General features: G+C 44.4%; 1 protein-coding gene across 2 annotated transcripts; it reads left to right on the plus strand.

Moving 5' to 3' along the window:
* Window positions 1–7,380: 7,380 nt before the first annotated feature.
* On the plus strand, window positions 7,381–15,323 carry NUDT2 (nudix hydrolase 2). Of its 2 annotated transcripts, none has more exons than XM_054811217.1 (3): window positions 7,381–7,488; window positions 8,944–9,101; window positions 14,564–15,323. In XM_054811217.1, the coding sequence occupies exons 2-3, from the start codon at window positions 8,969–8,971 to the stop codon at window positions 14,875–14,877; spliced, it is 447 nt and encodes a 148-aa protein (XP_054667192.1). In that variant the 5' UTR covers window positions 7,381–7,488; window positions 8,944–8,968; the 3' UTR covers window positions 14,878–15,323. The 2 variants fall into 2 exon arrangements, with proteins under 2 accessions (XP_054667192.1, XP_054667191.1); XM_054811216.1 differs by lacking the exon at window positions 7,381–7,488 and adding an exon at window positions 7,511–7,900.
* Window positions 15,324–15,951: the final 628 nt, after the last annotated feature.

A 15,951-nucleotide genomic window follows, 5' to 3' on the forward strand; every position in this document is an offset into this window, starting at 1 on the left:
GCAGTTAGGCTAGAAGCTTGTTTAACTCCAAGTTTACAATACACTAGACTGCCAAACACTACAAAATATAGTAATAACAACAGAAAAGTAAATATGAAACAAATATTTTATCTATTAAACTATATTTTAAAATTATAGACAATACACAATAATGTGTAAGAAATGCACAATGCAGTGTTACTTACTGCTGCAGAGTTCGTACACGCCTGATGTCTACTTGATGAATGCCGCAGCTACTGAAACCCTGTCCTCAAGCTACAGAATGTAAAATGCCTAATTTTAGACACTCAATTTAATATCAGGACATGTGGTGTACTGTGGGTTGGCTATCCCTAGTTAACTAACCAAAGGAGAAGAAATTGCGTTTGTCCTCACCTCAAGCTGGATAATTAAGACCATTCATCTTATAGACAAACTACAGCAAAGTTGTAGTTTTGTTGTGTAACTGTCTCATGTATGTCATGAATCTTGTGAGCGTTTCTAAGTGTTCTTGACAGAATAACTAAAACATTCTGCAAAATCTGTAACACAGAATTTCTCTAAATCTATATATGCAATTGGAACGCCATACTTGCATTCCTGGGAAACCCAAAAAAGCAACATGCATCACTGAAAGGTATGACAAAAAAACCTCAACTCCTTCACTCATGTCCCCCTAGCAATGGATTGTGCAGCTGTCTATATCCACATGGATTAATATCTGCAGATATTTTTACTTGTTCCATAAAATGGAAAAATGATAGCACTTCAAGTATCTGTTGCACACTGCCTTCTTATATCTTTGTCCAGTCTAGGACCTTACCAAATACTGTTTGTACTCATGTTTGGAGGTTACAATAACATTCAACAAAACCAAGTTATTTAAGACTAAGTTTTCCCCCCTGTAATTCAAGGTAAGTTCTTTGGCAGGATTTTCAAGCATGTGTACAGTAACATTAGATAAGAAAATAAGGTCACCAAATATCACCCCCAAATCTGATTCTATTAAAATTAATTAACACATTATGTTGGAATAATAATAACAACAAAACAATAACACTTCTATTAAAATGCTGATTGTATAAGATATTACCGAGGCCAAGAGGTACAATAGAGGACATCTAAAATGTCATAGAAGCTAGAGTCTAAGCTGTAGATAGTAGTGAGCCATAATAAAATTATAAGATTCAGCAGTAACAAACTTCAAGACAAAAACATTGGTCTGTACGTTGACTTATTTATTGTGTATGTAATGCAATTCTGAATCTTGAGGTAAAGTCAGAGCCTGTAATGAGATTATTAGATCCTGAGAAAGAGAAATCAAAATTGACAGTGAGGATAGCAAACCCAAAGATCAGAGAGGCTAACTATGACACATGTGCAAGGCTTTTTACAAGCATCCACAATTGCCAACTTCTCTAATAAATAGAATTCCACAGGAGCTTCGAACTTCATTTAAAGAAGGGTTATGTTTTTGAAAAAAATGCCTATCTTACATAAGGTAATTTAAAATATAAAACCAGTACTGGTCCTGTGTAACTGTCTGTATGCACCACCATGGGAAACTTCTTTTGTTTGATGAAAGGAGCAGCTAGAACATGAAGCTGAAACACCATTCTCAAAGTATACTGAAAATTTGTTAAAGATTAAAACAATCCAGCAGATTTCTTTCATCTATTCTCATTCTGTATCCTACATTACACTTACATCTGTATACATGCTTAAGTTTAATACAGAGTGGCCAAAGACTAGTGCACTAGTTATTCAGTGATAACCCCTGTTTGAATGATAATGAGCACAGGAGAAAGAAGAGAGAATAAAAAGGAGATCAGTGTCCATATGGAGACCAGTGACGAGTGGTGTTCCTCAGGGGTCGGTACTGGGACCGGCACTATTTAACATCTTTGTCGGCAACATGGACAGTGGGATCGAGTGCACCCTCAGCAAGTTTGCCGATGATGCCAAATGGTGCGGTTTGGTTGAAATTCTGGAGAGAAGGGATGCCATCCAGAGGGACCTTGACAGGCTTGAGAGGTGGGCCCCATGTGAACTGCATGCAGTTCAACAAGGCCAAGTGCTAGGTCCTGCACACGGGTCGGCGCAATCCCAAGCACAGCGACTGACTGGGCAGAGAATTGATTGAGAGCAGCCCTGAGGAGGAGGACTTGGGGGTGTTGACGGACCTGAAGCTCAACATGACCCTGCAATGTCCAGACAGATTCCCATTACCTGGGGTAACAAGGGATTAGGATTCTCAAAATAAAGAAAATCCAAGTAACATAGGTACTGCCAAAGATACAAGACATGTAAGCAGCTCTGCACAGCTTACTGGCTACAGCTCTGTGCCATGGGAAAGCAACTAAATGGCTTCTTAACAAGAGCCGGCCCAGGAAGTAATATAACTGCTTCTGCTTCCCCAGATATAATAAATCTTACTGGATCTAGGTGGTTTCAGGAGATAACTCCAGTGTCTCTCCATCCATAGAACAGTGATTTTACAACCTAGGAAAACCAAATATTGACTAATAAAGGAGTAACAAACTAATTAACCATGGAAAAAAAATTAAGCAATCGTCATGGTGATGGGTTCCAGCATTTCTGATTACTTTAAAATTCAAGAGTAGACAATTTTCTAAAAGATGTGGTCTGGTTCATGCACAAGAGAATTCAGGGAAAATTGCGGTTGTCAGTGAAACCCTTCTGGCCTTATAATTGGCAATGCTCTAAAAGAAAGGAGCACCTTTCTTCTCATTAAAAGAATACCTTAATTTGTCCAGCACTGTAGAGTTCTTTGTGTCTGAAGACACTGTTTCTAAAATAGATACATAATTCTCAAATTAGATTGGCTTTGTAAAGAAATAAGAGGAGTATTGGTAGGTTTTCAAGAATCCTAAACTGTTAATGATAATGCCATCTTCTGGCAAAAAAGGAGAAGGCTTTACTTTTTTACAATAAATAACAGCCAGCATTTCCTCAGTTATTGTCAGGATCTGATTTTGTTTGTTCACCTTAGAGAACATTGTGTCCTGGGGTAGAAAAATATAACATTCTTCAGTGTGGTAGTTTCATATCAAAGCCCAGGTCTTTTTTCCTGCAAAGCTATGGGTAGCTTCACCAAAAAGAGTGAAGCTGAGACAAAAGCCGAAGACCTCTTAAAATAGTAGAATAGAACATAATTTTGAGAAAGAAGTGAATCAGTATTGAGGTATAATTCTCCATGAGCACTCAGTTATAAGGCCACATAGTCTCAGGCCTAAGAACAACTTTTCACTCAATCCCTATTACAACATCGCTCGTAATTCTTCACTGTTTAGTGGTTGCCCTTCTCACTGTAGCTGGCAGAAAGACTCAGCTTCACTTTGAAATTTTCACCTTCTCCTCACACAAGGGACCTGCTTTGCCACTGACAAGATGCTGAAGCTCATCAGTGAAACAATGAAGACAATGAAGTCCAGAGCATCTTTACTTACTAAAACACAAGCTAGCAGCGAGGGAGAAACAGTTAATGGTGATATACCTTACTGCTGGAACATGTGGGATGTCTCAACAAGGGACCAGTCAGCCTATCATCTTTATGTATGTTGAGGGAAATTAGTTGTTTAATATAAATAAGTAGGTTTTAATTAGAATAAATTACTTAGGATTATAATACAGTGTCATTTGTGCTGTTTGCTTAGCTTTACTTAGCATGAGTACCTAGATTTGCTGAAGCCTTTAGGCTGCGATAGAGGTATTTTTCTCAGTAATTTTCCTAGTAGTTTTCCTAACAGCTAGTACAGTGCTGCGATTAGTCTTTTAGTATGGGAAAGTATTTTGATACCACACTAATGTCTTGGTATTGTTTTTTTCCAAATGTGGGACTCTTCAGTTCTCCATGTTCCACCAGCGAGTGCAGGTGCACAAGGAGTGTAAACCAGAAGACAAGGATGCTCCAGCCATCAGGGAAAACTGTGGAAACTGCAAGTCAACAAGATAAGAGCCTGCCTGTCTGGACACAGAAGAAGAGTCCAATTAGATGTTAGACCAAAAATCACCATTGGACTAAAGGACACGTGGACAGTACGTGAAGGGCGCATGAGGGGCGAGTGTACAGGACCCAAGGGTGTAATTGCTCTGGGATTTCTTTGTTCTGGGTCCCCCTCTTTGGAGGCACCCAGCCCGGGCTGATCCTGCTGCTGCTGCACCTTTCAATTAAATTATTTTATAAAATCTGACACCTGAGACTCTGCTGCAGGAAACCTAGCGTTGAGCCTGAAGAAGGAGGAAGCACACCCAAGAATAAGTGTGTGTGTACGTGCAACACCATGAATGGTGTGAGAGTGCTCAGGCAGCAGCTACTCTTTTAACAATGTGGCAAACCTGAGTTCTCTACAACTTATTTTTATGCAAAGTTTTATGAAGATCTTAAAAGGCTGCCAGTTGCTGGTAGTAGATAAGTACGTATTGTAAAAAAGGATTAGAATTTTATATAAAGGGACCAACTCAAAGCACAGAATAAGATCACAGCTTGTCATCAGTAAATTCCTGCTCTGTTTCTGCAATAGAGGTTTCTTAAAGTTCATAAAGCTGGGGAAAAAAGAAAAGACAGGCATAAATAGCAGAAAAGAGTGGTTACATTTTACGTATTCTGAAGGAAATTAACTTACCACAAAATTATGCTCTAGGAGTTGATCCTCCATTTTAATATGCTTTTAATTATTAATTAGCTCTTACACAGATCTTTTCATACTCAGTGCAGTTTTCAAAGTAGAAAAAAGGCTGGCCTTCAAAGATACCTACTCAGCAAGTGTCAGACACTGTGCATAAAATAAATCATGTAAAATCCCTACATAGACTATATTAAGAATAAAGCAGCCTTAGACCACTATATCTTGATCCTTATTAACCTCCAATATGTTAAAGATCTCAGTGCACTGTTCACTTGAATAACACTCACATGCCCTATTATCCCACTCTAGCTCACCCATATTTACCTGATAATTTTAGCTGACTTCCACCAACGCTCCTGAGTGTCACCACTGAGACACGACCCAAGTAGCACTATATCCATATTTTAAACTAGGGAAATTAAGTCATGGCAAAGGAAAGAAACCCTATGGAGCACTCCTACAAATGCAAATTAATGCAACTATACATTTAATCCTGCAAGTTTTCTAAGATAATAATTCTAAATCATAAACTCTGGTCTGATCATTATATAATTTTATTAGGAACAATTTTCAAGGGCATGTGATAAAAGTAGTAATTGATAATGAGTGTACAAAACCTAAACAGCACCTTGTTTTCCTGCCTATCACTTTATTAAGTAAATCATTTTGCTTTACAAATACCTTATAAAAACAAAATTTAAGAACTTAAAAAATTTGTAAACGCATGTAGCAGGTAGGTATGTTGCCTTTCCTGACCACAACTATAGAAGTGTATTGTACTCCTTACTTGTAACCACGTTACCTCAAACAAGTCTTCAGCACAGGCTCCATCTGTGTCAAAGTGTTTGCTGATTTTTGGAGTGTAGAAGACAACCAGAATGAAGCTGATCTGGCAATCATACAATAGAGAAAAGGGAGACTTATTAACTCACATCACCAGTCATCCATCTTTATTTCTTATTCATTTGAATATTAAGCCCTTTTCTAACTGTGATCCAAAGCCAAATCTGATTTAGCCCTCCAGAAGTGAATAGCTAATTTGCTTTTCCAGAGGACCACACAAAACGCTTTAATTATTCTGACCCTATTCCTTGCAAACTAGGGTATTCCTACGAATACAGTGCAGTTGCACTTTCATAAATACAAGCTCCATAATAAGAGATCATCTGTACTGTAACATGAGTCATAATTTTGGTTTCATGCAGTAGGTAGGGATCTATGAAACAGTGTTTGACGTTGCAGCAGATCCCTTTGTAAGATCATAGGATTACACTGTGCAGTTCCCTGTGCACGTACACAACATGGCAATAAACATTCTGTTGCTCATTGGAACAAGTGGCGTAGCAGCCTGTTTTGAAGATACAAGGAACAAAGCCAAATACTAGCCATAGATAACTACTTATAGTTTCAGTATAGTAAAAGTAATTGGAGAGGGGGGATACTTTTAATGTTAAATGACAACTATTTTACAGCTGGACCACGATGCAGGTCTTCTCCCTGCAGCAACACTCCTAATTTCTTTGCTACTGACATACCTAATACAGAGTTGGTTATTAAAACTACAATTCATTTCCTTCCTCTCTGAAACAGACTTAAAAACAACAAGTAAAAGTTGGGTTTTTTTGGTTTCCAACAGAGTATGTTTCAATTGGCAAGAGACTGCTATTTTTTATAATCATCCCTTCACACTAAGTATAGTCTGGTGACCTCAGCAGAAGAGACTCCCATCCTACAGCTGATCCCTGACAACTGCTTAAACCAACAGCTGCATGGAAATGGGAAGTGTCTAATATTCAGCTACAAGCTAAGAAAAATAATCTACGAGTTATATTGGGATGCTGATTATTTGAAAATTTTGCCCGAGCTTCTCCTACCAGTAAGATTTACCAAATGACTTTCAATATTTATTTTATAACTGTATCAAAACAAACCGCCATGCATCTGGAATTACACTGTATGACTGAGGGGGAACATGGTCACTGAATTTAGCCCCATAGGGATTTATAGCTTCCCTCACTGAATTTAGTCCCAGACTGAGGAACTTTATAGCCTCACTCCCTGGAAGAAGGGGCATAGGGCTGAGGCGGGGCCTTGCACCCAGCCAGCTGCCGGGCCCTTCCGCAGCGACCGCCTCCCCACTGCCCCCCACCACGTGCGGGCTCTCCTCTCATCCTTCCCTGCGCTGTTCCGCCCCGTTTCTTTTCTCTCTTTCCCACACACATCAAAATGCCGGGCGGGGCCCGATGGAAGGGGCGGCCCAGCATACCTTAGTGCAGCCAGCTCGGGTACCGCGGTGGGACGGGGCTGAGGGAAGCCGCGGCACTGCCCAGGGAGGGTGACGGCCCCCGGGACAACTCCCCCCCTCCCTCGGCGCGGCCATCCCCTTCACCTCACGGCAGGCACACGCACACACAACCCCCTGCCAGCCGCCGCGCCCTCCCCGCCCGCGGCCCCCGCGGCCACTCACCGGCCGCAGCGCCGCTCGGCAACAGCGACTAGGCCATGTCTCCATAGCAACAACGCTTTTCCCGCTTCAAAAGCTCGCGCGCAGCCTCGCACCCGCAGTTAGCGAATAGAACAAGGGAGAGGCGCGGGTGGGGCGTGTCCCTGCGGGGATAAACCAATCCGAAGTCTCCGTGGCCGGAGGGGGCGCAGCCAAGAGAAAAGCGGGAGAGGGCGGAACGGAACGGAACGGAACGGAACGGAACGGAACGGAACGGAACGGAACGGAACGGAACGGAACGGAACGGAACGGAACGAGAGCGGGGGAGCTATCGCCCGAACTTGTGCCGCTGTGATTGGCTGAAGCTGCCTTCAGTCGTGCGCCGCGCCCCGCCTACTCTCCAGCACTGAAGCGAAGGTGAGGGCGGGGGCGGCTGCGGTGGGGTGATTTGAGCTTGAGTCTCGGTGGCCGCTTCCCCCACTGTCCCGGCGTGCTTCGGGCTGCCCCGCTGCCATGGCAACGGCCGGAGGGGCTCTGCGTCCCCCGGGCCGCCAGGCCTGGTCCCCCGGCCTCAGCCCGGTACTGGGGAGGCTCTGCCCGCTGGGAGCGGCCCTGGGGGCACGGAGGGCTATCCTCTGCGGTAGGAGGGAAGGGGAGCGGGGCCCCGGGGTCCCTGGCAGCGGGGGGCTGGGGGCCGCTGGCCTAACGGCCCTGGGAGAGGTTTGTCCTTCCAGGCTCTCTGGGCCTCCGAGCGCGGCGTTTCCAGGCGCGCACGGGAGGTGGTGCTGGTCTCCGGCCGTGGCGGCCTCTTGGCTCCAAATCGGCCGAGGTTGGTGCCTGCGCTGCCCGGGCGTTTAGTGCCTGGCAGTAGGGGTCATCTTTGGCGTGGCTGGTCAGAAACTCATTGAGGCGGTTAAAGAGGGGTTAACCAACGTAGCTGCACACCATCGTGGGGCTTGGTTGGTGGTGAAGGGCTCTGTGCTGTGGTTTGCCAGTTTGGAAACTGGAGGTGTCACGATGACTCCCTGGGTATCCCGGGGAAAAACAGTGTTATATAAATTTATTACTTAGTGAAATGTGCAGCTCTGTCAAAATGCAAAGCTCTGCCTGGAACTGGGAATTGCTGTATTCTTTAACGTGGATTTCTCATCTCCATTGCTTTCTCTTTTTTTTTTTTTTTTTTTTGTATAGGACCTGTTGTCCTGGCTGCATAGCTTATTGGTTACAATATTTATCACTTAAGAGCTATGTTCCTTTCTGTTTACATCAAATTAGTGCTTAATATGTATGCCAAGAAGCTTTTAATTTTGTATAATAGCCTCATGTCTAGCCCAGACAGCAGAGAGCCTGTCCTTTGGCATTTATTTTTTAGCTCTGCCACTGGCATCTTGAGGAGTTCTCTGCTGCAGGGGATCCGTCTTGAGCAATTATTTCTGTATGCCACTTACAGAAGCAATTCTAGTAATGTTAGGGTATTATCTTTGCACTGAGCCTTTGGATTTTTGCAGTGGAAAAGCTTCAGAATGTTAATCACTAGCTTTCCCTTTTCTTTTTTTTTCTCCCTACAATGTGGTTTGTAATATATCAATAGCAAAAAAAATGTCATGCAGGTCATATTTCATGCTTCTTTATAAAAGCTTTAAAAAAAAAAAGTTATTGAGGTTACTGTTTCCTTGTTTTAAAAGGAAAGAACTGATTTTTTGTTTTCAATTCAAAGATAGTTAATAAGATGCAGTTTAATTGTGTAGCAGCTACAAATGGATGGATGACTTATAGCTCAAACAGACTACTTGTCTTTAGCCAGGAAACATACCTCAGAGTGGGCTAAATGTTGTATGTTGTTCCTGCTTGATCCTCTGTGCTCTTCCACAGCTCTCCGTGCAGCTAACAGAGGGGCATGGCTGTGAGAGCTTGTGGCTTGATCATCTACAGGAGGCTGCAGGCAGTACCATCTTCTAAGGTCACTGACAGTATTGAATACCTCCTCCTTCAGACATCCTATGGGACCCATCACTGGACCCCACCCAAAGGTGATGTTTGTTGTGCTAACGCACTTCAATGTTTGTGTTGGGAGCGAGTGAGATTACAGACTGAACTTTGAATGCTGCTAAGGTCAGCTTTGGGGAGCAGTTAATCAGTTGACAGTAGCTGCTGGTTATGCTGTTTGCGCAGCAGAGTGGGGAGTTTTGTGGCTGAAATATTTTGCAAGTTGCGGCTGTATAAACAATTGGGCACGACTGATTGGAGTTGGGGGCAGGTCACCCAGTCTTGCTCCTCAGATGTCTGATGTTTCTGGCAGACGTTCAGCAGCCAACTGAAATTAGGTAGGTAGACAAATGATTACCTTCTTGCTCAGGCCTGATGCTCTGCCAGATACCGCTGTTGCCAGTGCATGGTGGTTTGACCCACGTATAATCAGAAGGGTCACAGTTTGCAGCAAAACATTAGAAGGCAGACTGAAATGGGTGATGATTTGCTTTAAAATGCCTTTCTTGGAAGACGCAGGAGTTTCTTTAAGTTCAGGGGGTCATTGATGAAGAGTATATACCTAATGCAGCAGAGATGAGGGACAGCTACGAGAAATAACCTTATCAGCCATCTTCACCTAAGTCCTCCTCACTCCTCAGTGAGGTCCCAAAGGAGAAGGCAAGCCTAGTGCCCTAAGGCATAAAGCAATGCCTTTTGTGTAAAGACACATGGCAGAGCCAGTGTTTGGTAGTATATAGTCGTAGTCCTGGTACTGGGAAAAGCACAGTGCAGAAATACTTCAGGTTCCTTGTAGATCATCTTATATGCTGGTTTTTTTACCCTCTGAGATTTCTTCCTGCTAGTTTTTACTTCTTGTTTTGTAAAATGCAATGCTCTTACAGTATAGTGCAGGAGCAGTTTGTAAACAGGAATTTACAAATTGGAAAAAAATAATCTTGTAAGAGTATCAACTACGCTCTCCTATTAAGGGAAAGAGCAAAACTTTCCAAACCTCCCCCTTTGTCCACTTCACCAAAAGCCTAAGGGAGTAGAATTTGTAGCCTACGAAAAACTAAAAAACATATGCTGGGACATGATTAGTTTTTGTGAGAGGAGAGAGCTGTGTGGAAAGCTTCACTGGGAACACCATAATTCTGGATAAGTGATTGAAATGACTCGTAGGCGTACATCTTGCACTCAGAATCATAGAATCACAGAATAGTTTGGGTTGGGAGCGACCTTTAAACGTCACTTGGTCCACCCCGCCAGCAATGAGCATGGATATCTTCAACTCGATGGGGTTGCTCAGAGCCCCATCCCACCCGACCTTGAATGTTTCTGGGGCTGGGGCATCGACCACCTCGTGGTTGGGGGGTGGGGGGTGGGCAACCTGTGCCGGCGCTTCGCCAGCCTCATGGTAAAACGTGTCTTCCTTCTCTCTGTTGCGAATCTCCCCCCATTTTAGTTTAAACCCCTGAGCCCTTGTCCTATCGCTAGAGGCCCTGCTAAAAAGTCTGTCCCCATCTTTCTTGCGAGCCCCCCGTAAGTAGGGAAAGGCCTCCAGAAGGTGTCCCCGGCGCCTTCTCTTGTGCAGGCTGAAGAAGGCCAGGTCTCTCAGCCGGTCCTCGTCGGAGAGGTGTTCCACCCCTCTGACTGTGTTTGTGGCCCTGCTCTGGACCTGCTCCAACAGGCCCGTGTCTCCCTGGTACTGAGGGCTGAGGAGCTGCACGCAGTACTCCAGGTGGGATTTCACCAGAGCAGAGTGGAGGGGCAGAATCACCTCCCTTGACATATTTAAGGTTTTCTAGATTATAAGCCTCACAGAATCATAGAATGAATCATAGAATGGTTTGGGTTGGAAGGGACCTGAAAGATCATCTAGTTGCAACCCCCCTGCTGCAGGCAGGGACACCCTCCACTAGACCACGTTGCCCAAAGCCCCATCCAACCTGGTGTTAAACGCTTCCAGGGATGGGGCATCCACAACCTCTCTGGGCAACCTGTTCCAGTGCCTCACCACTCTCACAGTAAAGAATTTCTTTCTAACAGCTAATCTAAATCGACCCTCCTTCAGCTTAAACCCATTACTCCTCGTCCTGTCACTACACTCCCTGATAAACAGTCCCTCACCAGCTTTCCTGTAGGCCCCTTCACGTACTGGTAAGCCGTGATTAGGTATCCCCAGAGCCTGCTCTTCTCTAGGCTGAACAACCCCAACTCTCTCAGCCTGTCCTCACAGGAGAGGTGCTCCAGCCCTCTGATCAGCTTTGTGGCCCTCCTCTGGACTCTCTCCAACAGCTCCATGTCTCTCCTGTACTGGGGCCCCCAGAGCTGGACGCAGTACTCCAGGTGGGGTCTCACAAGAGCAGAGTAGAGGAGCAGGATCACCTCCCTCGACCTGCTGGTCACGCCTCTTTTGATACAGCCCAGGATATGGTTGGCTTTCTGGGCTGCAAGCGCACACTGCTGGCTCATGTTGAGCTTCTCATCAATCAACACCCCCAAGTCCTTCTCCTCGGGGCTGCTTTCAATCAATTCCTCGCCCAGCCTGTAGTTGTGCTTGGGATTGTGCTGACCCATGTGCAGGACCTTGCACTTGGCCTTGTTGAACTTCATGCAATTTGCACAGGCCCACCTCTCCAGCCTGTCAAGGTCCCTCTGGATGGCATCCCTTCCCTCCAGCGTGTCGACCACACCACACAGCTTGGTGTCATCGGCAAACTTGCTGAGGGTGCACTCTATCCCACTGTCCATGTCACCGACAAAGATGTTAAACAGTGCCGGTCCCAGTACCGACCTCTGAGGAACACCACTCGTCACCATTCTCCACTTGGACATTGAGCCATTGACCACAACTCCTTGAGTGCGACCATCCAGCCAATTCCTTATCCACCGAGTGGTCCATCCATCGAATCCATGTCTCTCCAATTTAGAGACAAGGATGTCGTGCGGGACGGTGTCAAATGCCTTGCACAAGTCCAGGTAGATGACGTCAGCTGCCCTTCTCTTATCCACTGACGCTGTAACCCCATCATAGAAGGCCACCAAGTTTGTCAGGCACTATTTGCCCTTAGTGAAGCTGTGTTGGCTGTCACCAATCACCTCCTTGTTTTCCATGTGCCTGAGCATAGTCTCCAGGAGGGTCTGCTCCATAATCTTGCCAGGCACAGAGGTGAGACTGACTGGCCTGTAGTTCTCTGGGTCTTCCTTTTTTCCCTTCTTAAAAATGGGGGTTATGTTTCCCCTCTTCCAGTCGGTGGGAACTTTGCCAGACTGCCAGGACTTCTCAAAGATGATGGCGAGTGGCCTGGCCACTTCATCTGCCAGTTCCCTCAAGACCCGTGGATGCATCTCATCAGGTCCTGTGGACTTGTGCACCTTCAGGTTCCTTAGATATTCTCGAACCTGATCTTCTCCTGCAGTGGGCGGTTCTGCATTCTCCCAGTCCCTGCCTTCTGTGACCTGGGCAGTGTGGCTCAAGGATTTGCCAGTGAAGACTGAGGCAAAAACTTTGTTGAGTACCTCAGCCTTCTCCATAAAAAGATACAATCTGATGGCAGCCTTTAATAGTAGCTTGGTACAGATTTGGGGGCAAAAAATGAAGGAGAGCTATTACATTATGTATATTCTACAATATGAGTGGTCTTCAAAGGCAGCCTCAGGTTATGTGATGCAGTAACGTATCTTGTATATGATGCAGCTGTAGATTTAATGTGGCAGGAACCAGAATGAGAAGTTGTAATGATTTCTCCAAGAGCATGCAAGAGGCAATTTACAGCTGTAGCTGTACATTGATATTTTAAAAGCACCTACAACTGTTTATGGGATTAAACTGGACTTGCTTGAATCCCCCCACATGAGCTTCATCAGCCCCATCTCTACTCCTAGAACTGTGACCTTGCACTAGCTGAGGCTGACGGGAAGGGGATGAGGGGTTCATTTTCTTCCTGAGCATATTGGAATTGCGCTGGAGGATCTGGAAGCTGTGGTGTGAGGTGCTGCCAGCAGACCTTTCCCTCCCAGTAGGCAGGCTGTTGCACAAAGCTGGAAACTTAACTGAGCTTAGACTTCAGGTTATCAACAGCATGGTGAGGTGATTGCCTTTTGCTAAGCTGGAGAGCAGCTTTATTGCTACCTCAACTCACTGCACATTTGGTGACTACCAATCATGATTATCATAAAAAATAGTGGTTACTTACTGTTCATGGATATTCTGTGGGCATTTGCACTGGCTACTGTAAAAGTAATCCAGTGTGCAAGGCCAAGTGCATTCTGTTTCTCATCTATTAGTAAAAGTCCCAGCTATGGAAACACTTTGTCAGAAAGAAGGAGATGTCTTGACTTGCAGTGCTTGAGGAAAATATTTTTACTTAAAGCCTCAGCGTATTTGATCTCAGAAGATCCGAGACGTCAAATGCAATATCAGATGCTGTTTTCTGCACAGTTGCTGTTTGAAATAGAAGTGTATTTTAAATTCGAGATGATGTCACATTGTAAGAAGTCATTAAGCTTCTGATACACAGACAAAGAAGTGAGTGAGACCTCTTAGGAAAGCAAAATGAGCTTCCCATGTACCCCAGTTTTAGTACTGAAGGTCAGCTCTGGGTACCTGGGCCCTGAGGAAAAATTCATCTCTATGATGAAATTACGGCTATTTGCAGCCAGCTGCATAGAAAACAGTGACACCAGGGGCAAAATAAAACTTAACTTTTTTTTCCTCTTGAAGGTTCCCAATTCCTCCTATGTTGCTTTTTTGAGATACTGCTTGGCTTGTTCTATTTATGTTCTGGTCTGGAGCTTTCATGAGAAAACCAAATCTGACATTTCTCAACAAAAGTACAAACAGCTGGGGATGTGTTATATTTATCCGTTGTTTGTAATGGCACCTCTCATTCTGAGCAACATAAAATAAATTATGTGTCCTAGAAGACCTATGGAGCTGGTGAAAGGACTGGCTTTTAGGCTTGCTGTGTTTCAGAGGATAATATGAGAGAGAAATAAAAATACCCCTAACTGCCTAACTGAAACCCACCTTTTGAATGGCATTCGTTGGTGCCTGGTCCTGTTGTTTCTGGGCTGTTGGAATGACTAAGAGTTTTGCAGAACTGAGCCTTAAGCTTCTGTGAGAGGGGAGGGTCGAGAGAGGACTACGAGTTGTGCAGATGAGCCGTCTCCCCTCTAACTGGCTAAAGGAAAAGCATTCCTGAGGCCCTTAATCCTTGGTATGATCTAGGGTGGAACATTATGCGTGCGGAGTGCTTCAGAAGAGGAGAGGGAAGAAAAGACGTCTAGTGCTGACAGGCCACTGGGAGTTTCAGAAGCTGTAGGATAAGCAATGATCCTAAAAGCCACAAGAGAAAGACAAATCAAGATACAAGAGTTGCAAAAGCAGTCTCTGTTCTCCATTTTCCATTGTATCAGCTACAACGTACTCTCATCTGTCTCCCAATGTTTCCTTTTGTCAACCGAATAAACAAAATCTGCGTTTTCTTCTCAGACACTTACTTTTTCACTTTCTTGACAGGCCACGTGGATCCAGGAGAGGATGACCTGCAGACAGCCTTCCGGGAAACACAGGAAGAGGCTGGTCTTCAGGCCAGTCAGCTCACCCTCATAGAAGGGTACAAGAAAGAACTGCACTATCCTGTCCGTGGCAAACCTAAGACCGTCATTTACTGGCTGGCAGAAATGAAGGACTGTAACACAGAAATCAAGCTCTCGGAAGAGCACCAAGCTTTCCAATGGCTGAAGCTGGAGGATGCTTGCAAATTTGCAGAATATGAAGACATGCAAGCGACACTGAAAGAAGTGCATCAATTTCTCTGCTCCAAAGAATAAATGTTTTTGTGAAGGATAAGGGGAATTTTTAAAGCATGGTCCAATTCAACCATGAGCCAGAGATGTCTGAATTGAAACCCAGATCTAACAAAGACTTCCTATGTCCCTGTTTCCTATTTTTTTCTTCCCTTGAAGTGCTGAACAACCACAGATCTCTTGGAAAAATCAAACAGTTGATATTTCTTGACTTGCTGATGTAGAACTAGCGTAAGAAAATGAGCATATGGAGATTTTTAATAACAAAATGTTTACTGCAGAAGTTGCACCTTGCATTTCAAATAGGGAAGCAGTAGTTCTGTTCCCTACTCCTCCACTGATATGCTGTGATAACTTGTCAAATCATTTCAGGTCTTGTTTGTTTGTATCATGAATTTATGTACATCACTAATGTACTGTTATGAAAACATTTTCCATCCAAAGAGTCTTAGTAAACAGTTGACATACAGTATTTAAATGGTAAACTTGGAGTTCTTCTGCCTCTTTCTTTTCCTTTTTGCTCTTCAACAGACCCATTGGCCATACATTATTCACGGGGTTGGGAGAGGGAAATCTTTCTGCCTTATACAGCATTTTCTGCACAGAATATCTAAGCTAATGTGCAATCTCCTGTCCGTTTGACAGCATCTGTGGTTCTGTGGCTGCAGCCTGCACCCATTTGTGGGCAGCAGGGCCATGTGTGGTGCCAGTGCTGGGCTGTAGGTACTTATGCTGGATGATCACAGAAGCTTGTGGTGGTACAGATGTGCTTGCCTGCATCAGCTTTCCTGCAGACCTCTCTTTTGTCATTGACATTGGGAGCTGAGGTTCTTAGCATTCTGTGTTATTATGCATGTTCAGTTAGTGATGGTTCATAATCTTTTGGATGTTTTGGTCCATAAATACCAAAAAAAGCATGATGGAATTACTAAAATTTTTAGGTGAGCAATGAGGTTTTCTGAATCCCGGGGAACTTTGTGGGAGAACAAGCATCCCTTCTGCCCTATGTCTCCTTTAGCCTTTGCTGCTTAGAGACTTGGACCTTGCAAGGCAAGTAAGTGTATGAGAAAGTGGGCTCTACTTCCACTTTGTCTTCCT

This window comes from Grus americana, chromosome Z (genome assembly GCF_028858705.1).
Source record: "Grus americana isolate bGruAme1 chromosome Z, bGruAme1.mat, whole genome shotgun sequence".
NCBI lineage: Eukaryota > Metazoa > Chordata > Aves > Gruiformes > Gruidae > Grus > Grus americana.

Bases quoted from the DNA above. Each gene is read 5' to 3' on its own strand.
- NUDT2 (XM_054811217.1), top strand. From the start codon at position 8,969: ATGGCTGTGAGAGCTTGTGGCTTGATCATCTACAGGAGGCTGCAGGCA. The intron at 9,102-14,563 runs GTGATGTTTGTT...CTTTCTTGACAG, and splicing joins TCACTGGACCCCACCCAAAG to GCCACGTGGATCCAGGAGAG.